The 27,157-nt window shown below is 45.6% G+C and overlaps 1 protein-coding gene across 1 annotated transcript in view; it reads right to left on the reverse strand.

Annotated features, from left to right (window-relative positions):
* The window catches only part of LOC142664031 (glycine N-acyltransferase-like), a 54,152-nt gene that overhangs the window by 17,442 nt on the left and 9,553 nt on the right, over positions 1-27,157 (reverse strand). Inside the window, exons 2-4 of the mRNA XM_075842917.1 lie at positions 11,403-11,510; positions 9,770-9,896; positions 8,177-8,312 (exon numbers count right to left, since the gene is read on the reverse strand). Of these exons, the coding sequence (XP_075699032.1) occupies positions 8,177-8,312; positions 9,770-9,896; positions 11,403-11,510 (371 nt within the window). The remainder of the gene's footprint in view (positions 1-8,176; positions 8,313-9,769; positions 9,897-11,402; positions 11,511-27,157) is intronic.

Genomic DNA, 27,157 nt, shown 5'->3' on the forward strand with positions numbered 1-27,157 from the left:
AGGATCAGGGGATGATGAATTTTAGCATGCCGATCTTTTCATACGTTATTAGAGAAGCCGCTGCCAGAGGGGTCTGGCAGTGGTTCTCCCCGAGACCACATGAACACTCAAGCGAGCGGGAGGAACAAGCGTTCTGCCCACAACTCTCTAAAATGTACGGCAGGAGCTGCACAGGGTCCATCAAGGTGGAAAGGTCAGTCAACAGTTCAGCAGTGAACAGCGAAAGGTCCTCTTGCATGGGCCGACTTTGGGCATGATAACGTGCACTGATCAACAAGACGGCTCGTTTGTTCCCTTCACACGGCGCAATGATCGGTTATGTATGGGGACCAGTGATTGTTACTACTACGATCGTTCGTCCCCATACATTTCCATCACGTCAGCAACGCATCTCCCCATTTATACACGGAGATGTGCTGCGGACTAGCGACCATTTATTGGCCGCATAAACGAGCCGATCAGGCGATGAATGAGCAATTGAGCCAGTGACGTAGCTATAGGGGGGTCACAGTCGCGACCGGGGCCCTAAGCCTGGGGGGGCCCAGTCGCAACGGTTGCAGTTGCAATCAGGCCGCTAAGCCTGGGGGGGCCCACCGGGCCCCCGTTGCCACACAGCGCTGACCGCGCTCCCAACTGTATTTGATTCCCCAGCACGCAGATACAGTTCAATGCTGGAGCCTTGTAGTGACATCATCTCACCGGTCTGCGCCGAGTCACTCACAGCACAGTGTAGAGAAGGATCCTCCACCCGTTGTGGGAACGGGGATAGGGAAGTAATTATGTTATTATTTTTCTATTAGGTACATATTGGGGCGTTATACTGGGTATGGGAGGGGGGCTGATATGGTAGCTGCCGAGGGAGCATTATACTGTATGGGGGGCATTATACTGTATAGGACAGCTAAGGGGGGCATTATACTGTATAGGACAGCTAAGGGGGGGCATTATACTGTATGGAGCAGCTATGGGGCGGGGCATTATACTGTATAGGACAGCTATGGAGGGCATGATACTGTATGGGGGAATTATACTGTATGGGGCAGCTATGGAGGGCATTATACTGTATGTGGCAGCTATGGGGGGCATTATACTGTATGGGGGAATTATACTGTATGGAGCAGTTATGGGCGGCATTATACTGTGGAGGCATTCATGGGGGTCTGTTTGGCAAGGCAGCTGGGCATAGGCGTGTGCAGGGGTCTGGAGGTGTTGGGGTGGAGTAGGGGGGCCCAAGCTGAATTCTTGCACCATGGCCTTGGTTTGAGTATTCATATGAACGCTTGTTTGCCCGATCATTGGACCATGTAAAATGGCCTGAGCTGTTACAATTTCACAAAAAAGACTAATTGTACCGAACTGCTACACAACACTGGCAGGGCACACAAGGGCCACTTGTTAAGGACCTTTCAGCAGCCACAAGGATGACGGCTTCCAGGCAGGAACAGTTATTATCTACAGAAGACTACACTAGAAGTGAAACGTATCTCACCAAATAGCGGAACGTTTAGAACCGCATCCAATTTGGTGCTGCGTGACCAGGGTATGTAGTAAGTCCGTCCCCCCCATTCCACACCATTAACCCACTCATGGATGTATAGACTTTCCTAATCCGTTCACCAGGACGAAGATTACTATCACGCTACAGAGAAAAAATAAAAACAAAGCGCACATCGTGCCTGAATTTGTATATAACGAAAAAAGAAAATAGGGTCAAAGGTACTGACCTGGTGATGTTATGCTAGGAGCATAACAACCCACACTTGCATTCAGAGGTAACTCTGTCAAAATCGGTTGCCGCCACAGTTCCCAATCCGGAGGTTTGAAGGTACAATATCCGCTGAAGAAATCCAATGAATGGAAAAAACCGGGGAAATCCAAGGGCGCAGCCGTGTCCAGATAAAATAGATTTTATTTGTACATATAACAACAACAAAAAAAGATTGTGTTTCGAAGCCGTACCGGCCTCTTCGTCAGGTCAGAGTACAAGTGGTTATCCTACGAAAACACACAGTTTATATCCAGAGAACATATATGACTACCGGGTTAAATGAGAGGTCAGATTAAAAGGCGTGTTCAAACAGATCATTATAAACCCATAAAAACTTGTACATAGATATATTTATATATATATATATACATTAATAATATATCTGCCAGACTAACATAGAATTCGTTAAAAATGTATATAAAAATATAATGAGAATCACATTAAAAATATTTTAAAAAACAGTTCTATTTAAAAGCCATGTCTAAAAGAAAAAATGTATATATATGCGCACCCTTATCTTGGAAATATGAGATGACCTGACGAAGAGGCCGGTACGGCTTCGAAACACAATCTTTTTTTGTTGTTGTTATATGTACAAATAAAATCTATTTTATCTGGACACGGCTGCGCCCTTGGATTTCCCCGGTTTTTTCCATTCATTGGATTTCTTCAGCGGATATTGTACCTTCAAACCTCCGGATTGGGAACTGTGGCGGCAACCGATTTTGACAGAGTTACCTCTGAATGCAAGTGTGGGTTGTTATGCTCCTAGCATAACATCACCAGGTCAGTACCTTTGACCCTATTTTCTTTTTTCGTTATATACAAATTCAGGCACGATGTGCGCTTTGTTTTTATTTTTTCTCTGTAGCGTGATACATCTCTGAGGTGGATATTCACACGTTTTGGTATCCACGATTAGACCACAAAAGGTCTGCAAATAGAGCAGCAATTTCATCTGCCTGATCTGCTTGGTCTACACCTGAGAGACATTGACAATCCCGTTACCACTCTAAGAACGACAAGCTATGGATCATTTTCGGCATAGAAAGGAATCCAGAGATCAACTAGTCCAGAAACTCACAGCAAGTACGGTACACAATCATCATGAGACTATACCGGCATCTGTATTCACTAATGAAGACACGGAAATTATGGTTGATTTATTTAAAGAATTTGAAGATTCTTCTAAGGTGGAATTACAACACCACATTGATGTAATCTTTCTTACGATTTATTTATCTGAGAAAATATCCTCAAGGGGTTTACGTATGCCTTTTTCATCCACCTTTAAGGACGACCCAATCTTTACCTCAGATTGGGAGTCTTTTATGGAGGAATGTACAAAGGGGATGATGAACCGTTTATTGACTAAAAGACAAACTCTATGTGAGACATTAACTATTAAAATAGAAAGCCTAATGGAATCATTAAAACTATATTCTCTACATCATGATTTTCATACTATAAATCATAGGATTACTAATCGCATATTCAGATTAGAACAAGATCTCATTGAAAGAAAGGCTAATAAATTGGCAAGAGATAGATTGGACTATCTCTCCAATCAAATTAGAACCTGGAATGTACCCATATTACAACCTCAAAAAGCAGATACCTTGAAAAGTATTCAGCAGCGCGTAATGCCTACCTTAACACCCAGTACAAATTATAATAGAAACAAAAATGAGGAACTAAGAATAGCTTATATTAAATCTAATAGACTTTTTTTGAACAGCAAATATAGTAGATCTAACAATAATAATAAAAAAATGCGACAACCTATGAATGAGCTTTCTAGAAGTCCCCATGGGGATATACTAAATAAGAAAGATATATCTAATAAAGATGTGAACTCCACCCCTATTCATGCTGTTGAAAGAACCAATGAGCGGGCCAAGAGTTCTATATCGGATGGAGATATGGATTTATCGATATTAACAACACATGACATCTCTGATGACCAACTATCTAATACTGTAATTAATACTGAAGACTATAATAGGGAAATAATTTTTCTGGATAGTCCTGATCTGTCCAAAGTTATGACTACTATTGATAACACTAAAAAAGGTTCCACCATGTCAGTTCCATTTCTTACCCCGGCACTATGTGTCACACCTGTAGGAGAGAGAAGTCTCAGACCTGTAGAGAATATACTGTCTCCTCCCTCCCCCTCTCCCTCCTCGTCATCTTTTTTAGAGATACCACCTTGCCGAAATTCCCAACAGTTGGCCATAAGCGAATTTTTTCGCCCGAAAAAAAGAAAAAATCTTATAGAGGAACCAGGGGAGGCAAAAAGAAAAAGAGAATAATAGGCACTTTGGCCCCCCCTTCTGTCTTACCACTTGTATCCATTTTTAACCTGTCCGATTATATTTTAAATAAATCTGAAATTTCGCTCCTGGAAAAGGGTCTTGCTTTTTGCCCTACTTCCGGTATAAATGGGTTTGATGTATTTATTGATTTACATCGGTTCATTAGGAAACTAACATTAAAAAGATATTTCCAATTAACTTCTTATAAATCAATATTGGACAAAGACCAATCTGGTGTAGATAATATCCACCAAAATGAATCACCCCCAATCTTTAAACATACTGCTCTGAAAGCACCCTCAAAGTTCTACCCTGTAGCCCATCAGGGTAACTTTATCAATACTTTTTATCATCTAGTAGGTAGAGACTTGGAAGACATAGAATCGCAATATCTTCCACATAAAAATAATTTATCTTATAGTGAAAAACAAGCTTTGAAGAATCTTAAAGATAATACATCAATTGTAATAAGATCTGCGGACAAAGGTGGTGGTACAGTAATTCAGAATACTGTGGATTATTTTAATGAAGCTTCAAAGATTCTATCAGACACAAATTATTATGTCTGCCTTGATTACAATCCCATCGAGAACATTAATAAAAACCTTAGATCTCTGATAGATCAAGCCTTTTTAGATAGGGTTCTTAATAAGAATGAAAGGAAATATCTTACTCCACAAAACTCTAATTTAGCATTCTATTACCACTTACCGAAAATACATAAGGACCCCATTAATCCACCTGGGAGACCTATTATTTCCGGTATTCAGTCACCCACCTGTCATTTGTCCCATTATCTAGATCTGATTTTGCAAAAATATGTAGTAAACCTGCCCAGTTTTTTAAAAGATTCAACACAGCTCATCAATGAACTGTGCTTAGTTTCACCAAAAAATTATCCACTCCTGATTACTTTGGATGTGAGTGCATTATATAGCAATATTGAGCACTCTTTGGGCATGAGTACCCTGAAAAATTTGTTTGAAAAAGATAAAGATCTCCAACCAATCCAAATTAAATTTTATTTGGAGAGTATGGAATTCATTTTAAAGAATAATATTTTTTCGTTCAATAATAATATATACCATCAAGTTAAGGGCACAGCGATGGGCACTAGAGTAGCACCGAGCTATGCTAATATTTTTATGGGGGCGTTTGAAGAGCAATTTATATGGAATCACCCATGGGCAAGGGAACATATCCTTTTATACAAAAGATATATAGACGATTTGATTTTTATATGGAATGGCGACTGGAGAAGTGCGACCAATTTTTGTAATTCACTAAATGAAAATCAATGGGGCATCAATTTCACCTATAATATCCAAGAAAAAGAAATTGATTATCTGGATTTGACAATTACTTATTCAGGGGATAGGTTTTTAACATGCAATTTTTTTAAGAAAGTAGACATTAACAGTTATTTAAATTTTTATAGTGGCCACTACTCCAAGTGGCTTAAAAATATCCCATATAGCCAATATAAAAGAATTAGGAAAAACTGTACCCTTAAGTGTGATTTTAAAAAACAAAGTAAAATTTTATATAAACGTTTTAAAGACAAAGGTTATCCAGATACACTATTAACGGATGCATATAAGAAAACATCTGCACTGTCCCAAGAAGACTGCCTAATAAAATATACTGGTAGTGTCTCTAAAGAACGAAATGATGAGAAGAATCGAGATAGTTTTGGTCTCAATTTCATTACACAATATAATACAGCAAATAAGAAAATAGGAGAGATATTAAAAAGACATTGGCATGTATTACAGAATGACCCGTTTTTACAAAAAACTCTACCTTCAAAACCGCATGTAACGTTTAAAAGAGCTAGAACAATAAAAAATATTCTGGCTCCAAGTCGGGTGAATCTGTCCTTTTTAAAAGACTCGTCACAAAAAATACAACTACATGACCCATTATTAGAAAAGGGGAGTTTTAAATGTGGACAAAATAGATGTCTTTGTTGTAAATCAATCACAGACAAAACGCACATTTTTAGATCACATCAGACAGAAAAATCATTTAATATTGAAACGAATTTAAATTGCCGATCTAGTTTTGTGATCTATCTTATAAATTGTATATGTGGTATCCAATACGTAGGAAGGACAATTCAACCCCTACATTGTAGACTGAATAAACATAGGTTTAATTGTAAGAATAAATTTTTGCTTCATAGTGTTTCTAGACACTGCACTATAGCACATGAGGGTAATTTTGCATGTTTTACTATCACCCCAATTGACCAAATCTCAGTGAGTCATCCTGATCGTTTTAATGTTCTTTGTAAAAAAGAAATATTTTGGATCTACAAATTAAAAACACTGAAACCGGCAGGTCTGAATGAACTCAATGAGACCATTATTTAATGCGGTTTTTTGGATGCAAATAGAATGTATGCAGATAGGCAATGTGATCACTTTAAATGTGACTACTAATTTCGATAATATTCTCTTCTATGTCTAGATATGTATATATTTAGGTACTGATATGTTCTTACTTAGCATATATATGGAGTATCTTATCCACATCCTTTTGGATGGTCTTTTTTTGTGTTTCTAAGAAAGTTTTTAATTAATATTCCAATCGATTAGACTCTAATCAGTCATCTAGATTGTTATAATAGATTGCAATATATTTTTTCCTACAGACTAAAAATATTAAAACCGACAGGTCTGAATGAATCCAATAAAACCATCTACAAACTAAAAATATTAAAACCAACAGGTCCGAATGAATCTAATAAGACCACTATTAATAGGTTTTGTCGGATTCATATATAGTGGATATAGATATACGATGTGATAGCTTCTAATGCCATTTTTTTTTTTTTTTTTTTTTTCTTTTTCTTCTGCCCGAATCTGTTTTATGTCTAGATATTTATGTATTCATTTATTTTTCTATATATCTTTCAATTAGCGCATATATGCATTCACATCCTTTGGGATGGTCTTATCTCATATTTCCAAGATAAGGGTGCGCATATATATACATTTTTTCTTTTAGACATGGCTTTTAAATAGAACTGTTTTTTAAAATATTTTTAATGTGATTCTCATTATATTTTTATATACATTTTTAACGAATTCTATGTTAGTCTGGCAGATATATTATTAATGTATATATATATATATAAATATATCTATGTACAAGTTTTTATGGGTTTATAATGATCTGTTTGAACACGCCTTTTAATCTGACCTCTCATTTAACCCGGTAGTCATATATGTTCTCTGGATATAAACTGTGTGTTTTCGTAGGATAACCACTTGTACTCTGACCTGACGAAGAGGCCGGTACGGCTTCGAAACACAATCTTTTTTTGTTGTTGTTATATGTACAAATAAAATCTATTTTATCTGGACACGGCTGCGCCCTTGGATTTCCCCGGTTTTTTCCATTCATTGGAAGATTACTATCAGAGATTTCAGTAAGGACGGTTACAGGCCTAAATCCGAAGGAGTGAAGCAGGATCAGGAAAGCAAGAGGGTGGCTATACGAAACTAGTGGAAAATGGTCGTCCTACATAAGATTAACCTTGAATTATGACGAGGTATCACAAAGAAGCATTCTTTAAAAAGGGGTTCTCCACTTTGGACAATCCCTACTTGTTAGAAGGGTTCCTTGACAATAAGATGATCACAAGGTGACCTCCTGCTGGGATACCCAGTGATCAGTTGTAATCTGTGGGGAAATCGGGCAGTGTTCAATTTTCCTGCAGTGCCTCCACAGGGGAAATGAAGCATTACACAGTGTCCATTTATATCAATGGGGTGCCTGTGTAATGCAGGACAGGTCCTCCAGAGAGGTGCTCTATGTAACTGCACTCCGCTCTGACCAAGTGATAAGAATCCTGAACAGCGGACCCCCCTCTACTAACTCAGAATTCCCTAATAGGGTGTATGGAAATGGGTTTTCTAACCTAGGCAACCCCTTTAAGTTGGCAAGGGGAAGACCAACACGGATATAAAGAGAACATATGACTATAGAGGTTTTCCTCCATCTCAATGGGCACCTGTGCCACCATCACTAACTCGCTGCCACCCATGATACATGCGTTGGTGTGGACTAATGTTTGGTCTACCTTAGTTTGCTCATCTTCTCCAGGTCTTCACCCTCCATTACATCTCTTATAAATAACAGATTACTTGTTGTATGCATTTGGCTGCCATGTTTGGAGCTGACTTCTTCCAGCACGCTGGTCAATTCTGGTTGGCATCCTGCGAGAAGTAATTAATAAGTCGTAAACAGAATAAAAGTTACATCATACATACGAGGGGCAGTGAAAACATAGCATTGGCACAGTGTCCCTATAACGTGCCACATATTAGATGGCATGTAAACAGCTAGGTTAGCGCTACCCAAGCAAATACAATCCACCAGTGAAATTGGCACAACTGAGAAATTTGAGAGCCACAAAGTAGGTGCTCTGCGATGATCCGCTGGAGAATCGGTGGCCCATATACTGTTGCTGCGCCCTCTGCTTTGTGTCGAGACATTTTCCAAAACGGTCATAGGGGAAATAAATAAATGTTCATTATACAACACCGATAATATTGGATTGTGCCTCGGGGAAAAGTGGATTTGAATTTTTTCCCTCTTTGACGGACTAATTCATGAAGACAACCCCTGTCCACATGTACTATTGGGGCATATGGACATCAGCGAGAGGAGTCCCCTGGTCATGATCCTTCTTGAGCCAAAATGAGAGCTGATCTGTAAGAGCAGCCAGAGTTCTGGTGGATTTGCATCATCTGTACGGCCACCACGTAAAATTACATTTCCAACGCAGTGGAGCGGTTTTCGGGAAGCATCGGGAGCAGGACCGGACTGCTCACTGACTCAACTCTCAGAAAGTGGATGTCTCCAATGAGAAAAACCTCTTTAAGAAACCACATTTTTGGTTTCCCCAACCATCTAGTATTGGTTGTGAAGTTTACGATGTTCTGTATAAACGGAGGGTGAACTCCACAGAATTATTTCTTAGGTGGGACCAAAGCACTTAAGTCTGACTCTGGTCACATTGATGAAATGTGAGCTCAATATTTAGACACACCCAATCGCAACCAGAGCTCAGCTTTAAAGATTTTCCTTCTTGGACATTTATGGCATATCCGCAGGATATGCCATAAATGTCTAATAGATAGTGCCCACCTCTGGGACCCGCACCCATCTCTAGAACGGGACAACCTAAACCCTGTTCTACCTTGCTCGGCTCCTGGCCACTACCCGATTAGGTGGTCAGTAGGTAAGGAAACAGCTGAGCTCACTGAGCTACGCCGTTTCCGTAACTAGAAGGGAATAGAAGTTACGGAAACAGCGTAGCACGGTGAACTAAGCTGTTTCTGTAGCTCCTGGGTTCTGGAAACAGCAAGAGCTGAGCAAGGTAGAACAGGGTTTAGGGGGCCCCATTCTAGAGATAGGCGCAGATCACAGAGGTGGGAACCGCATCTATCGGACATCTATGGCATAAGCAGTGGATATATCATAAATGTGCAAGATGCAAAAACCCCTTTGGGGAAACTGCTCTGAAAAAAATAAAAGCTGCACTGTGATTGGTTGCAATGGGCAATAAGGGTAGTTTATCATATCGATTTTCTATTCCCCCAATAAAGTATTATTACTACTAAACGACAGTTTGAGAATTGGTCTATTGGTCTTCATGTAGCATAGTCACCTTGTATCAGTAACTTCTGCTTCCAGTTCACAGTTTGGGGATCTTGGAGGAACTGACGTAACCCCTGGGGGTCTTTACTGTAGAGAAAATATGTGTTGGTGTAAGGATCTGACGGATCCTTCATTTCCTATGGAAGAAAAGCGTTTTATGCCATTTATACATTCGTGACAAGTCAAAACCAATGAGTAAAAAAGTTCCAAGCCAGAAAACAAAATCGTGACTCCAACGCAATTCAGTTTTGTTGCATCGTTGTTTGCAGCACAACCCACTACAAGTATTTGTGAACAAACCCCCAAAGTGATGTCATAGAACAAAAAGAGAAAAAAAATTGACTTTGCAGCCCATTATTAAAAAAAATTCATAGATGTGGCATATGCCCTTTCCTTCGGTGGAAAACTGCCCTACATTTACCTGTACCCTAAAGGGGTTCTCTGCTTTGGACAATCCCTACATGTTAGAAGAGTCCCTTCTGTGAAGATCCTCAGCGATCAGCTGTGATCTGTGGGGAAACCTTTAAGGAAGTGTTCAATTTCCCTGCAGCACCACCACAGGGGAATTGAAGCATTACACGGTGTCCATTCATATCAATGTGACGTTCTTTGCCACCACACTCAGCCACCGTATTAAAATTAATTTCTAAACTAGACGACCCCTTTATGGTTTATTTACACGGAGTGGTCAGATCGCAGATTTTTACCAAGCTGCAGCAATAATGGCAGTAAAAATCACCGTATGACCGCAACGGGTACAGACCATTCTAGACCTAAAGTTAGAATCAGGTGCCCCACAAGGTACAAATGATTAGAACATAAGAGAAACCTGTCCTATTTAAACTCATACATATAAGGTCTAGGATTTAAGATTGCAATGTCGCATTGCGACATCGTAGGTAATTCATGTGAATGTGGTCGCATTGTGACGCGCAACACAACACGACAGTCGCATGGAATAGCATAGTCTACAACGCCATTCCACATACTTGCCCTAAAGGATAAGCTTAGCGAGTAAGTCCGGAAAGCTAGTCAGCTAGAGTTTAACTAACCAACCAACAGGGACAGCTAGAGTGCCCCCATAAACCAAGAGTGACAGCCAGAGTTCCCCCATAAAGCAATGACAGCAAGTGTTCCCCATAACCCAATAAATTACCCAATTAACCAAAAGTATCTTTGACTGCTCTTCCATACTCTATACTTAACAGCTGACAGAGTATCTCTATGCAGGGCTGGCCTAAGGGGTGCAACCTGTGCGGTCTGGGCACCCGGAGTGCCTGCCCCTATTATCCGCACAATGTCTCACAGTATTATTTGGGCACTAGATGATACGCCATATGGGGATTCACCAGTAGGTGGCGCACAAGGAACCATCCAACCTAAGGTCGGACTCTGTCGAGCTTAGGTTGGATGCTATGGTCAGGCAACAATATGGTGGTGTTCGGTCACCAGATGTTTGCCTGGAATAGAGTAATAGTAATGAAAAAACAAGAGCATTATGCAAAAGACTTAAATCAATCAATAATATTTTACACCTAGTAGGCACACCTTTACCTATATATATATATATATATATATAAGGCTGGATTATAGGATGGGCCAAATAGGCGGTCAGGCATTCCGGCAAATATCCAATTACTCACCTCCAATGGGGGGCGACACATGACCGAAGTAAAGTCTGGCCACTGGTCCACCAGAACCTCAAGTCCAAAAGGATTTTTGTCGATAACATGATGTAAAGCGCTGCACACCTGCAAGAAGGAAAGATGCTTCAGATTAATTGTAATGGCAGGAAGGAGGTGAAGGGAACAAGTGAGCCCTAATCTACCCACCGCCCTGTCCCTGCCTACTTGCAACGACCCGCCCTAGGCGACGGGGTACAACTTGGCGGCGGTCCCTACGCTGTCTAAGTGCAAGGGAGTACAAACAGGGAACACGCAAGGGAAGGGCAGTAGCCCACGGAACGCCACGAGGAAACGGAGCGGTGAATGAGTCAGTCAGGATCAGGATGTAGTGGAGTATACCAACGAGAGCACGGAGCAGGAAGCAAGCCAGAGGCAAAGCGAAGCAGGATAAGCGGAACTGAAGCAAGGCAGAAGCACGGCAGAAGCAGGCTGGAGAAAGGCAGCAGTGGGGCCAGGAATCCAAGAAGAAATAACAAGCACTGAGGAAGAGAACACGGCAGGTATAAATGGACAGGGGGCGGAGCTAACTCTGACTGACCAGGCCGCGATAGGCTCTCCCACTCCTGAGCCTGCCACCCTGGTTGGTGGGAGCCGGTGTCAGTCTAAGAGGTCTGGCCTCAGGTGTCTACTGATTAATCCCGGGAGTATACACAGACGTAGTACCTGGCAGATCCTTTACAGTACTCCCCCTTTTATGAGGGGCCACCGGACCCTTACTAAGAGGACCCGGTTTAGTGGGGAAGAGAAGGTGGAACCTCCTGATCAATACCCCAGCGTGGACATCACGAGCAGGTACCCAAGTCCTCTCCTCCGGCCCGCATCCTCTCCAATGGACCAGGTACTTGAGGGAGCCCTGGATCATCCTACAGTCCATAATCTTGGCCACCTCGAATTCCACCCCCTCAGGGGTGAGAACGGGAACAGGAGGTTTCCTCGAGGGGGACCAGGACGGGGAGCAGCGTTTAAGGAGGGAGGCATGGAAGACGTCATGTATTCGAAAGGACGGGGGCAGCTCCAGACGGAAGGATACAGGGTTGAGTACTTCAATGATCTTATCTTATAAGGTCCAATAAATCGGGGAGCAAACTTCCTGGACGGGACCTTAAGGCGCAAGTTCCTGGACGACAACCAGACCAGATCCCCGACGACAAAACGGGGGTTAGCAGAACGTCTACTATCAGCCTGAATCTTTTGTACGCTCTGGAACGCCTCTAGGTTCTTCTGAACCTGGGCCCAGACTGTGCACAGTTCCCGATGAAAGTCCTCTACCTCGGGATTATTGGAACAACCAGGAGAAACGGAGGAGAACCTTGGGTTAAACTCGAAATTACAGAAAAACGGGGAGACCCCTGACGAGTTACTGACCCGGTTATTCAGGGAAAATTCGGCAAGGGGAAGGAATGAGACCCAATCAAATTGACAGTCAGAGATGAAACACCTTAAATATTGTTCCAGGGATTGGTTAGTCCTTTCCGTTTGGCCATTAGTTTCGGGATGGAAGGCGGAGGAGAAGGACAGATCAATCTCCAACTTTTTACAAAAAGCTCTCCAAAATAAGGAAACAAATTGTACCCCTCTGTCAGAAACTATATTGACTGGGCCCCCATGGAGACGCAGGATGTGTTTAACAAACAAAGAAGCTAACGTCTTGGCGTTAGGTAGTAAAGTGGCACATCTTGCTGAAGCGGTCTACTACCACCCACACCACCGACTTGCCCTGAGATTGAGGCAAATCGGTGATAAAATCCATGGAGATATGGGTCCAAGGTCTCTGGGGAATGGGCAAGGAACGTAGTAAGCCCGCAGGTCGGGACCTAGGGGTCTTGGACCTAGCACAAACCTCACAAGCTGCGACGTAAGCCCTAACGTCTTTAGGCAACCCAGGCCACCAATAGTTTCTGGTAATGAGGTGTTTGGTACCCAAGATGCCAGGATGACCAGATAGTGCGGAGTCATGGTTTTCCCTGAGTACCCTTAGCCGGTTTTGCAGGGGGACAAACAGCTTGTCCCCAGGGAGGTTCCCGGGTGCTGAACCTTGATCAGCCGCAATGTCAGAGGCTAAATCAGAATCAGTGGCAGAAACGATTATACCAGGGGGTAAAATACGAGCAGGATCCTTCTCGAAAGGAGGATTGGCCATGAAACTACGTGACAGTACATCAGCCTTAATATTTTTGGACCCAGCCCTATAGGTAACCAAGAAATTAAATCTGGTAAAGATTAGTGCCCAACGAGCTTGTCTAGGATTAAGCCTCCGGGCAGATTCTAGGAAAACCAGATTCTTGTGGTCAGTAAGGACCGTTACCTGGTGTCTGGCCCCCTCCAGGAAGTGACGCCACTCTTCAAAAGCCCATTTAATGGCTAAAAGTTCGCGGTTGCCAATATCATAGTTACTCTCCATGGGCGAAAACTTCCTAGAGAAGTAAGCACAGGGACGGAGATGGGTGAGGGAGCTGGTACCCTGGGACAAGACGGCCCCCACTCCCACCTCGGATGCGTCAACCTCCACAATAAATGGCTCCCTTTGGTTGGGCTGAACCAGCACGGGGGCCGAGATAAAGCACTTCTTGAGGGTCTCAAAAGCCTGGACGGCCTCAGGGGGGCAATGGAGGACATCAGCACCCTTGCGAGTAAGGTCCGTAAGAGGCTTAGCGACGACCGAGAAGTTGGCAATAAATCTCCTGGAATAGTTAGCGAACCCCAAAAAACACTGTAGCGCCTTCAGGGAGGCAGGTTGGACCCATTCCGCCACAGCCTGAACCTTGGCAGGGTCCATGCGGAATTCATGAGGAGTGAGGATTTGACCTAAAAATGGTATCTCCTGTACCCCAAACACACATTTTTGGTCTTTGCAAACAGATTATTTTCCCGGAGGACCTGGAGGACCTTCCTGACATGCTCCACGTGGGAGGACCAGTCCTTGGAAAACACCAGTATGTCATCAAGGTACACTACAAGAAAATTACCCAGGTAATCTCTCAGGATTTCATTAATAAAATTCTGGAAGACGGCAGGGGCATTACACAACCCAAAGGGCATGACCAGATATTCGAAATGACCTTCGGGTGTGTTGAACGCAGTTTTCCACTCATCCCCCTCTTTGATGCGGATAAGGTTATATGCCCCCCGTAGATCGAACTTAGAAAACCATTGGGCCCCCTGAACCTGATTAAAAAGATCCGGAATCAAAGGAAGGGGATACTGGTTCCTTACGGTGACCTTATTCAGGTTCCGATAATCAATGCACGGCCTAAGACCTCCATCCTTCTTCCCCACGAAGAAGAAGCCAGCACCTACAGGAGAAGTCGAGGGGCGAATGAAACCCTTGGCCAGGCATTCTTGGATATACTCCCTCATAGCTTCCCGTTCAGGACATGAAAGATTAAATATCCTACCCTTAGGAAGCTTGGCACCAGGCACCAAATCGATGGCGCAAATCGTAATCTCCATGAGGGGGCAACACCTCGGAGGCCTCCTTAGAAAACACATCAGCGAAGTCCTGAACAAACTCAGGAAGCGTGTTTACCTCCTCCCGGGGAGAAATAGAGTTAACCGAAAGACATGACGTCAGGCATTCACTACCCCATTTGGTTAGCTCCCCAGTATTCCAATCAAACGTGGGATTATGCAGCTGCAACCAGGGAAGACCTAATACCAGATCGGACGATAATCCCTGCATCACCAGTACAGAGCACTGCTCCAAATGCATGGAGCCAACCAGGAGTTCAAAAACAGGAGTATACTGAGTAAAATAACCATTAGCAAGAGGAGTGGAGTCGATACCCACTACCGGGACAGGATTAGGCAAATCAATCAGAGGCATAGCAAGGGACATAGCAAATTCCACAGACATGATATTAGCAGATGAGCCAGAATCCACGAAGGCACTGCCGGTAGCAGACCGGCCAGCAAACGAGACCTGAAAGGGAAGCAAAATTTTATTGCGATTCATATTAACGGGAAATACATGTGCGCCCAAGTGACCTCCCCGATGATCACTTAGGCGCGGAAGTTTTCCGGCTGTTTATTCTGGCGCCTGGGACAGGTGTTCAGTAGATGCTTGTCGTCCCCACAATAGAAGCAGAGACCATTCTTCCTGCGGAACTCTCTACGTTGTCGAGGGGACATGGAGGCCCCGAGTTGCATAGGTACCTCCGAGTCCTCCGTGGAAGAGCGAGGAGACGGGACCTCGGGGGGAATCGCAGGGAAGTCAGAGGGGAACACATTAAAACGTTCAAGCTGACGTTCCCTGAGACGTCGGTCAAGTCGTACTGCTAGGGCCATAACCTGGTCTAGGGAGTCAGAAGAGGGGTAGCTAACCAGCGTCCTTCAGAGGAAGAAATGTTATTAGATGTGTGGCGGCTCCAGCGTCCTTCAGAGGAAGAAATGCTATTAGATATGTGGCGGCTCAAGCGTCCCTCAGAGGAAGAAATGCTATTAGATGTGTGGCGGCTCCAGCGTCCCTCAGAGGGACGCTGGAGCCGCCACACATCTAATAACATTTCTTCCTCTGAGGGACGCTGGAGCCGCCACACATCTAATAGCATTTCTTCCTCTGAAGGACGCTGGAGCCGCCACACATCTAATAACATTTCTTCCTCTGAAGGACGCTGGAGCCGCCACACATCTAATAGCATTTCTTCCTCTGAGGGACGCTGGCGCCGCCACACATCTAATAGCATTTCTTCCTCTGAGGGACGCTGGAGCCGCCACACATCTAATAACATTTCTTCCTCTGAAGGACGCTGGAGCCGCCACACATCTAATAACATTTCTTCCTCTGAGGGACGCTGGAGCCGCCACACATCTAATAGCATTTCTTCCTCTGAGGGACCCTGGAGCCGCCACACATCTAATAACATTTCTTCCTCTGAGGGACCCTGGAGCCGCCACACATCTAATAACATTTCTTCCTCTGAGCGACGCTGGAGCCGCCACACATCTAATATCATTTCTTTCTCTGAGGGACGCTGGAGCCGCCACACATCTAATAGCATTTCTTCCTCTGAAAGAAGCTGGAGCCGCCACACATCTAATAACATTTCTTCCTCTGAAGGAAGCTGGAGCCGCCACACATCTAATAGCATTTCTTCCTCTGAGGGACGCTGGATCCGCCACACATCTAATAGCATTTTTTCCTCTGAGGGACGCTGGAGCCGCCACACATCTAATAACATTTCTTCCTGTGAAGGACGCTGGAGCCGCCACACATCTAATAACATTTCTTCCTCTGAAGGACGCTGGAGCCGCCACACATCTAATAGCATTTCTTCCTCTAAGGGACGCAGGAGCCGCCACACATCTAATAGCATTTCTTCCTCTGAAGGACGCTGGAGCCGCCACACATCTAATAGCATTTCTTCCTCTGAGGGACGCTGGAGCCGCCACACATCTAATAGCATTTCTTCCTCTGAGGGACGCTGGAGCCGCCACACATCTAATAACATTTCTTCCTCTGAGGGACGCTGGAGCCGCCACACATCTAATAACATTTCTTCCTCTGAAGGACGCTGGAGCCGCCACACATCTAATAAAATTTCTTCCTCTGAGGGACGCTGGAGCCGCCACACATCTAATAACATTTCTTCCTCTGAGGGACGCTGGAGCCGCCACACATCTAATAACATTTCTTCCTCTGAAGGACGATGGAGCCGCCACACATCTAATAGCATTTCTTCCTCTGAAGGACGCTGGAGCCGCCACACATCTAATAGCATTTCTTCCTCTGAGGGACGCTGGAGCCGCCACACATCTAATAACATTTCTTCCTCTGAGGGACGCTGGAGCCGCCACACATCTAATAGCATTTCTTTCTCTGAGGGACGCTGGAGCCGCCACACATCTAATAGCATTTCTTCCTCTGAAGGACGCTGGAGCCGCCACACATCTAATAACATTTCTTCCTCTGAAGGACGCTGGAGCCGCCACACATCTAATAGCATTTCTTCCTCTGAAGGACGCTGGAGCCGCCACACATCTAATAACATTTCTTCCTCTGAGGGACGCTGGAGCCGCCACACATCTAATAGCATTTCTTCCTCTGAAGGACGCTGGAGCCGCCACACATCTAATAACATTTCTTCCACTGAAGGACGCTGGAGCCGCCACACATCTAATAGCATTTCTTCCTCTGAGGGACGCTGGCGCCGCCACACATCTAATAGCATTTCTTCCTCTGAGGGACGCTGGAGCCGCCACACATCTAATAACATTTCTTCCTCTGAAGGACGCTGGAGCCGCCACACATCTAATGGCATTTCTTCCTCTGAGGGATGCTGGAGCCGCCACACATCTAATGGCATTTCTTCCTCTGAGGGACGCTGGAGCCGCCACACATCTAATAGCATTTCTTCCTCTGAGGGACGCTGGAGCCGCCACACATCTAATAGCATTTCTTCCTCTGAAGGAAGCTGGAGCCGCCACACATCTAATAACATTTCTTCCTCTGAAGGAAGCTGGAGCCGCCACACATCTAATAGCATTTCTTCCTCTGAAATGCCATTAGATGAGTTCGCTCCATAATGTCAGAAATACACTCAATGCCGGACAACAGCCAATTGTGGATATCAATATCAGGTATCAGAAGCGGAAGCAGTCGGAGAGGAAGATCAGAAGATCTCACCGGGATTATAGGGTGAATAACAGTACATTTTTTCCAGACCTGGAGCCCTGCATCAATCGTTAGAGAAGAAGATTTCGCAATCTTAGCACCAGTGGACAATAGCCACATGCGCGCTCCTACAGAAGACCCATCAAGTAGTTCCTTTTCCATAGAAATCCAATGTTTCACAGGAACTTTAATCTTCCACATTCTGGCTTGATCCAAAATTGCTGCATAAAAATAATGAGCCAAGTTCGGGAGACCCAGACCCCCTTTAATAATTGGCTGGTATAAAACCTCCGCAGCTACTATAGGGCCGGAGTTTTTCCATATAGATTTATTAGTTATACCTTGGAGTCTTTTAGGATAAGATACCGATAGCAGAATAGGTACATTTCTAATTAGATATAGTATTTTGGGAGGATCATCATCACCAAGGTAAAGATGAGTGGAGATAGAGGACACCCTTGTCGAGTCCCATTGGTTATGTTAAAAAATTTTGATGTACAACCAGAGGTAAATACCAATGCAGAGGGAGAAGATTATAGGGCCATTATACTATGATGCGCCGTCCCATGAATTCCAAATGCCTCCAGAAGTAACCGCAAATATCCCCAATGGACCCGATCGAAGACTTCTCCGCGTCCAAGGAAAGAAGCAGAGAAGGCGTCCGATCCCGCTCCACCAAGCCCAACAAGTCCACAAAACGCCGTGTGCTATCGGATGAGAGCCTCCCCTTCACAAATCCCACCTGATCCTGATGTATGAAATCAGGCAAAATGCCGGCTAGGCGTTCCGCAATTATTTTAGCAAACAATTTTAAGTCTGTATTCAGCAATGATATAGGTCTGACGTTACCCGGCTTGTCCGGAGTTTTCCCTGGTTTAGGTAAAACAACTACTGTAGCTTTTAACATTTCCGCAGGGAAATGACCACCTCGCTGTACATCAATAAACAGATTCAATAAATGGGGTAGGAGAAGAGAACCACGTTTTTTTGTAGTAATCCACCGTGAGACCATCGGGGCCGGGAGCCTTATGAGATTTCAAGGACTTTATAGCCTGGAGGATTTCAGTTTCAGATATACAAGCAGAGAGCATCTCCAACTGATGAGAGGGGACTGAAGGCAGATTCATGTCCTGTAGGAAGGAAGAAATCATGGACACCGAAGGCTGTGGGGTAAATGATCCTTGAGATGATCTAGATCTGCATAGTAATCTGCCAGTACATTGCACGCCTGGAGGATCAAATACCTTCTCATTCTTACTATTATAAAGGAATCCTAGATTGAGCCGATCTCTGAGGTGCGAAGCGAATAAGGCGCTGGTTTTATTGTTCTATCCATAATAACGAGCCTTCACCTGTCTCAGGGACGGCTCATACTTATAAAGGTCAGGCTCGTGGAGTGGATTCTTGAGCAGAGCGGCCCTGTGTGGACAGTAAGACGGCTTGTTGGACGCTCTTAAGTGAGTGATGTTGGATGACAAATGAAATCTCAATTCATTTTTCTGTCTTTTATCTCTAGCTGCGATCCTGATAAACTGACCTGGCATATAAGCTTTGTGTGTGCGCCAAAGCGTGGCCGAGGACACGTCACCAGTATCATTGAGCAAGAGGAAATCCTGCAATAAATCAGCGCATTGGTTAGCAAATTGAGGGGCAGATAGAAAATAATTGTTAAGTGGCCATTGGTTGGCAGGAGGAGGACTATATCTTTCTGCAATGGATAAATAAATGGGCGCATGATCGGACCAATCGATATTACCTATTTTAGTAGATATTATTCTACGAAACAAGAAAGCATCCGCAAAAAACATATCTATCCGTGAATATGTCTTATGTGGATGAGAGAAAAGGTGTAATCTTCCTCTGAAGGACGCTGGAGCCGCCACACATCTAATAGCATTTCTTCCTCTGAAGGACGCTGGAGCCGCCACACATCTAATAGCATTTCTTCCTCTGAAGGACGCTGGAGCCGCCACACATCTAATAGCATTTCTTCCTCTGAGGGAAGCTGGAGCCGCCACACATCTAATAGCATTTCTTTCTCTGAGGGACGCTGGAGCCGCCACACATCTAATAGCATTTCTTCCTCTGAAGGACGCTGGAGCCGCCACACATCTAATAGCATTTCTTCCTCTGAAGGACGCTGGAGCCGCCACACATCTAATAGCATTTCTTCCTCTAAAGGACGCTGGAGCCGCCACACATCTAATAGCATTGCTTCCTCTGAAGGACGCTGGAGCCGCCACACATCTAATAGCATTTCTTCCTCTGAGGGACGCTGGAGCCGCCACACATCTAATAGCATTTCTTCCTCTGAGGGAAGCTGGAGCCGCCACACATCTAATAGCATTTCTTCCTCTGAGGGACGATGGAGCCGCCACACATCTAATATCATTTCTTCCTCTGAGGGACGCTGGAGCCGCCACACATCTAATAGCATTTCTTCCTCTGAGGGACGCTTGAGCCGCCACACATCTAATAGCATTTCTTCCTCTGAAGGACGCTGGAGCCGCCACACATCTAATAGCATTTCTTCCTCTGAGGGACGCTTGAGCCGCCACACATCTAATAGCATTTCTTCCTCTGAAGGACGCTGGAGCCGCCACACATCTAATAGCATTTCTTCCTCTGAGGGAAGCTGGAGCCGCCACACATCTAATAGCATTTCTTCCTCTGAGGGACGATGGAGCCGCCACACATCTAATATCATTTCTTCCTCTGAGGGACGCTGGAGCCGCCACACATCTAATAGCATTTCTTCCTCTGAGGGACGCTTGAGCCGCCACACATCTAATAGCATTTCTTCCTCTGAGGGACGCTGGAGCCGCCACACATCTAATAGCATTTCTTCCTCTGAGGGACGCTTGAGCCGCCACACATCTAATAGCATTTCTTCCTCTGAAGGACGCTGGAGCCGCCACACATCTAATAGCATTTCTTCCTCTGAAGGACGCTGGAGCCGCCACACATCTAATAGCATTTTTTCCTCTGAGGGACGCTGGAGCCGCCACACATCTAATAGCATTGCTTCCTCTGAAGAACGCTGGAGCCGCCACACATCTAATAGCATTTCTTCCTCTGAGGGACGCTGGAGCCGCCACACATCTAATAACATTTCTTCCTCTGAAGGACGCTGGAGCCGCCACACATCTAATAACATTTCTTCCTCTGAGGGACGCTGGAGCCGCCACACATCTAATAGCATTTCTTCCTCTGAGGGACCCTGGAGCCGCCACACATCTAATAACATTTCTTCCTCTGAGGGACCCTGGAGCCGCCACACATCTAATAACATTTCTTCCTCTGAGCGACGCTGGAGCCGCCACACATCTAATATCATTTCTTTCTCTGAGGGACGCTGGAGCCGCCACACATCTAATAGCATTTCTTCCTCTGAAAGAAGCTGGAGCCGCCACACATCTAATAACATTTCTTCCTCTGAAGGAAGCTGGAGCCGCCACACATCTAATAGCATTTCTTCCTCTGAGGGACGCTGGATCCGCCACACATCTAATAGCATTTTTTCCTCTGAGGGACGCTGGAGCCGCCACACATCTAATAACATTTCTTCCTGTGAAGGACGCTGGAGCCGCCACACATCTAATAACATTTCTTCCTCTGAAGGACGCTGGAGCCGCCACACATCTAATAGCATTTCTTCCTCTAAGGGACGCAGGAGCCGCCACACATCTAATAGCATTTCTTCCTCTGAAGGACGCTGGAGCCGCCACACATCTAATAGCATTTCTTCCTCTGAGGGACGCTGGAGCCGCCACACATCTAATAGCATTTCTTCCTCTGAGGGACGCTGGAGCCGCCACACATCTAATAACATTTCTTCCTCTGAGGGACGCTGGAGCCGCCACACATCTAATAACATTTCTTCCTCTGAAGGACGCTGGAGCCGCCACACATCTAATAAAATTTCTTCCTCTGAGGGACGCTGGAGCCGCCACACATCTAATAACATTTCTTCCTCTGAGGGACGCTGGAGCCGCCACACATCTAATAACATTTCTTCCTCTGAAGGACGATGGAGCCGCCACACATCTAATAGCATTTCTTCCTCTGAAGGACGCTGGAGCCGCCACACATCTAATAGCATTTCTTCCTCTGAGGGACGCTGGAGCCGCCACACATCTAATAACATTTCTTCCTCTGAGGGACGCTGGAGCCGCCACACATCTAATAGCATTTCTTTCTCTGAGGGACGCTGGAGCCGCCACACATCTAATAGCATTTCTTCCTCTGAAGGACGCTGGAGCCGCCACACATCTAATAACATTTCTTCCTCTGAAGGACGCTGGAGCCGCCACACATCTAATAGCATTTCTTCCTCTGAAGGACGCTGGAGCCGCCACACATCTAATAACATTTCTTCCTCTGAGGGACGCTGGAGCCGCCACACATCTAATAGCATTTCTTCCTCTGAAGGACGCTGGAGCCGCCACACATCTAATAACATTTCTTCCACTGAAGGACGCTGGAGCCGCCACACATCTAATAGCATTTCTTCCTCTGAGGGACGCTGGCGCCGCCACACATCTAATAGCATTTCTTCCTCTGAGGGACGCTGGAGCCGCCACACATCTAATAACATTTCTTCCTCTGAAGGACGCTGGAGCCGCCACACATCTAATGGCATTTCTTCCTCTGAGGGATGCTGGAGCCGCCACACATCTAATGGCATTTCTTCCTCTGAGGGACGCTGGAGCCGCCACACATCTAATAGCATTTCTTCCTCTGAGGGACGCTGGAGCCGCCACACATCTAATAGCATTTCTTCCTCTGAAGGAAGCTGGAGCCGCCACACATCTAATAACATTTCTTCCTCTGAAGGAAGCTGGAGCCGCCACACATCTAACAGCATTTCTTCCTCTGAGGGACGCTGGAGCCGCCACACATCTAATAGCATTTCTTCCTCTGAGGGACGCTTGAGCCGCCACATATCTAATAGCATTTCTTCCTCTGAAGGACGCTGGAGCCGCCACACATCTAATAACATTTCTTCCTCTGAAGGACGCTGGAGCCGCCACACATCTAATAGCATTTCTTCCTCTGAAGGACGCTGGAGCCGCCACACATCTAATAGCATTTCTTCCTCTGAGGGACGCTGGCGCCGCCACACATCTAATAGCATTTCTTCCTCTGAGGGACGCTGGAGCCGCCACACATCTAATAACATTTCTTCCTCTGAAGGATGCTGGAGCCGCCACACATCTAATAACATTTCTTCCTCTGAGGGACGCTGGAGCCGCCACACATCTAATAGCATTTCTTCCTCTGAAGGACGCTGGAGCCGCCACACATCTAATAGCATTTCTTCCTCTGAGGGACGCTGGAGCCGCCACACATCTAATATCATTTCTTTCTCTGAGGGACGCTGGAGCCGCCACACATCTAATAGCATTTCTTCCTCTGAAAGAAGCTGGAGCCGCCACACATCTAATAACATTTCTTCCTCTGAAGGAAGCTGGAGCCGCCACACATCTAATAGCATTTCTTCCTCTGAGGGACGCTGGAGCCGCCACACATCTAATAACATTTCTTCCTCTGAAGGACGCTGGAGCCGCCACACATCTAATAGCATTTCTTCCTCTGAGGGACGCAGGAGCCGCCACACATCTAATAGCATTTCTTCCTCTGAAGGACGCTGGAGCCGCCACACATCTAATAGCATTTCTTCCTCTGAGGGACGCTGGAGCCGCCACACATCTAATAGCATTTCTTCCTCTGAGGGACGCTGCAGCCGCCACACATCTAATAACATTTCTTCCTCTGAGGGATGCTGGAGCCGCCACACATCTAATAACATTTCTTCCTCTGAAGGACGCTGGAGCCGCCACACATCTAATAGCATTTCTTCCTCTGAGGGACGCTGGCGCCGCCACACATCTAATAGCATTTCTTCCTCTGAGGGACGCTGGAGCCGCCACACATCTAATAACATTTCTTCCTCTGAAGGACGCTGGAGCCGCCACACATCTAATGGCATTTCTTCCTCTGAGGGACGCTGGAGCCGCCACACATCTAATGGCATTTCTTCCTCTGAGGGACGCTGGAGCCGCCACACATCTAATAGCATTTCTTCCTTTGAGGGACGCTGGAGCCGCCACACATCTAATAGCATTTCTTCCTCTGAAGGAAGCTGGAGCCGCCACACATCTAATAACATTTCTTCCTCTGAAGGAAGCTGGAGCCGCCACACATCTAACAGCATTTCTTCCTCTGAGGGACGCTGGAGCCGCCACACATCTAATAGCATTTCTTCCTCTGAGGGACGCTTGAGCCGCCACATATCTAATAGCATTTCTTCCTCTGAAGGACGCTGGAGCCGCCACACATCTAATAACATTTCTTCCTCTGAAGGACGCTGGAGCCGCCACACATCTAATAGCATTTCTTCCTCTGAAGGACGCTGGAGCCGCCACACATCTAATAGCATTTCTTCCTCTGAGGGACGCTGGCGCCGCCACACATCTAATAGCATTTCTTCCTCTGAGGGACGCTGGAGCCGCCACACATCTAATAACATTTCTTCCTCTGAAGGATGCTGGAGCCGCCACACATCTAATAACATTTCTTCCTCTGAGGGACGCTGGAGCCGCCACACATCTAATAGCATTTCTTCCTCTGAAGGACGCTGGAGCCGCCACACATCTAATAGCATTTCTTCCTCTGAGGGACGCTGGAGCCGCCACACATCTAATATCATTTCTTTCTCTGAGGGACGCTGGAGCCGCCACACATCTAATAGCATTTCTTCCTCTGAAAGAAGCTGGAGCCGCCACACATCTAATAACATTTCTTCCTCTGAAGGAAGCTGGAGCCGCCACACATCTAATAGCATTTCTTCCTCTGAGGGACGCTGGAGCCGCCACACATCTAATAACATTTCTTCCTCTGAAGGACGCTGGAGCCGCCACACATCTAATAGCATTTCTTCCTCTGAGGGACGCAGGAGCCGCCACACATCTAATAGCATTTCTTCCTCTGAAGGACGCTGGAGCCGCCACACATCTAATAGCATTTCTTCCTCTGAGGGACGCTGGAGCCGCCACACATCTAATAGCATTTCTTCCTCTGAGGGACGCTGCAGCCGCCACACATCTAATAACATTTCTTCCTCTGAGGGATGCTGGAGCCGCCACACATCTAATAACATTTCTTCCTCTGAAGGACGCTGGAGCCGCCACACATCTAATAACATTTCTTCCTCTGAGGGACGCTGGAGCCGCCACACATCTAATAACATTTCTTCCTCTGAAGGACGCTGGAGCCGCCACACATCTAATAGCATTTCTTCCTCTGAAGGACGCTGGAGCCGCCACACATCTAATAGCATTTCTTCCTCTGAGGGACGCTGGAGCCGCCACACATCTAATAGCATTTCTTCCTCTGAGGGACGCTGGAGCCGCCACACATCTAATAACATTTCTTCCTCTGAGGGACGCTGGAGCCGCCACACATCTAATAACATTTCTTCCTCTGAGGGACGCTGGAGCCGCCACACATCTAATAGCATTTCTTCCTCTGAGGGACGCTGGAGCCGCCACACATCTAATAACATTTCTTCCTCTGAGGAACGCTGGAGCCGCCACACATCTAATAACATTTCTTCCTCTGAGGGACGCTGGAGCCGCCACACATCTAATAACATTTCTTCCTCTGAAGGACGCTGGAGCCGCCACACATCTAATAACATTTCTTCCTCTGAAGGACGATGGAGCCGCCACACATCTAATAGCATTTCTTCCTCTGAAGGACGCTGGAGCCGCCACACATCTAATAGCATTTCTTCCTCTGAGGGACGCTGGAGCCGCCACACATCTAATAACATTTTTTCCTCTGAGGGACGCTGGAGCCGCCACACATCTAATAGCATTTCTTCCTCTGAAGGACGCTGGAGCCGCCACACATCTAATAACATTTCTTCCTCTGAAGGACGCTGGAGCCGCCACACATCTAATAGCATTTCTTCCTCTGAAGGACACTGGAGCCGCCACACATCTAATAACATTTCTTCCACTGAAGGACGCTGGAGCCGCCACACATCTAATAGCATTTCTTCCTCTGAGGGACGCTGGCGCCGCCACACATCTAATAGCATTTCTTCCTCTGAGGGACGCTGGAGCCGCCACACATCTAATAACATTTCTTCCTCTGAAGGACGCTGGAGCCGCAACACATCTAATGGCATTTCTTCCTCTGAGGGACGCTGGAGCCGCCACACATCTAATGGCATTTCTTCCTCTGAGGGACGCTGGAGCCGCCACACATCTAATAGCATTTCTTCCTTTGAGGGACGCTGGAGCCGCCACACATCTAATAGCATTTCTTCCTCTGAAGGAAGCTGGAGCCGCCACACATCTAATAACATTTCTTACTCTGAAGGAAGCTGGAGCCGCCACACATCTAATAGCATTTCTTCCTCTGAGGGACGCTGGAGCCGCCACACATCTAATAACATTGCTTTTTGGGTAATATTGTACAAGTCGGACGGTTTATCTGAACCTGAATGAGCCGAGGAGTCTAGTGCGGGCCACATTGTTTTATTAAAGTCTCCCATAAGTAACACCGAACCCGACCGATGCTTATTGAGAAGTTTAAACAGTGATTGGAAAAAACGTAACTGTTTTTGGTTGGGCGCATAAATTGCGACCAGAGTGTAGGTAATATTATTAATGTCACATATCAATATCACAAAACGCCCATATGGATCTATATGGGACTCCCGGAGTAGAAAAGCCACAGAGTTTCTAATTGCGACTCCCCTTTTGTTGTGATAAGCCGGGGGGACATATATATTCGTGAATTGTTTATGGTGCAGCCTACTTATATCTACCGGATTCTAGTCGGTTTCCTGCAGACAGACGATATCCGCACGGGCCTGTTTTGCCTCTTTCCATAACATAGAACGTTTACACGGACTATTAAGTCCTTTAGTGTTAAGCGAAACTATGGGTAGCCCCATCTCAAGACATGAAATGCATCTGCTAAACGTCAATTACCGGAGACCCGCTGACTTACTACATGTCTGAGATCGAGACTTCCAGAGCAGCTTTGACCTGCCCTGTATAGACCGGAGATAACAAAACAGACATAC

This window comes from Rhinoderma darwinii, chromosome 11, assembly GCF_050947455.1.
Source record: "Rhinoderma darwinii isolate aRhiDar2 chromosome 11, aRhiDar2.hap1, whole genome shotgun sequence".
NCBI lineage: Eukaryota > Metazoa > Chordata > Amphibia > Anura > Rhinodermatidae > Rhinoderma > Rhinoderma darwinii.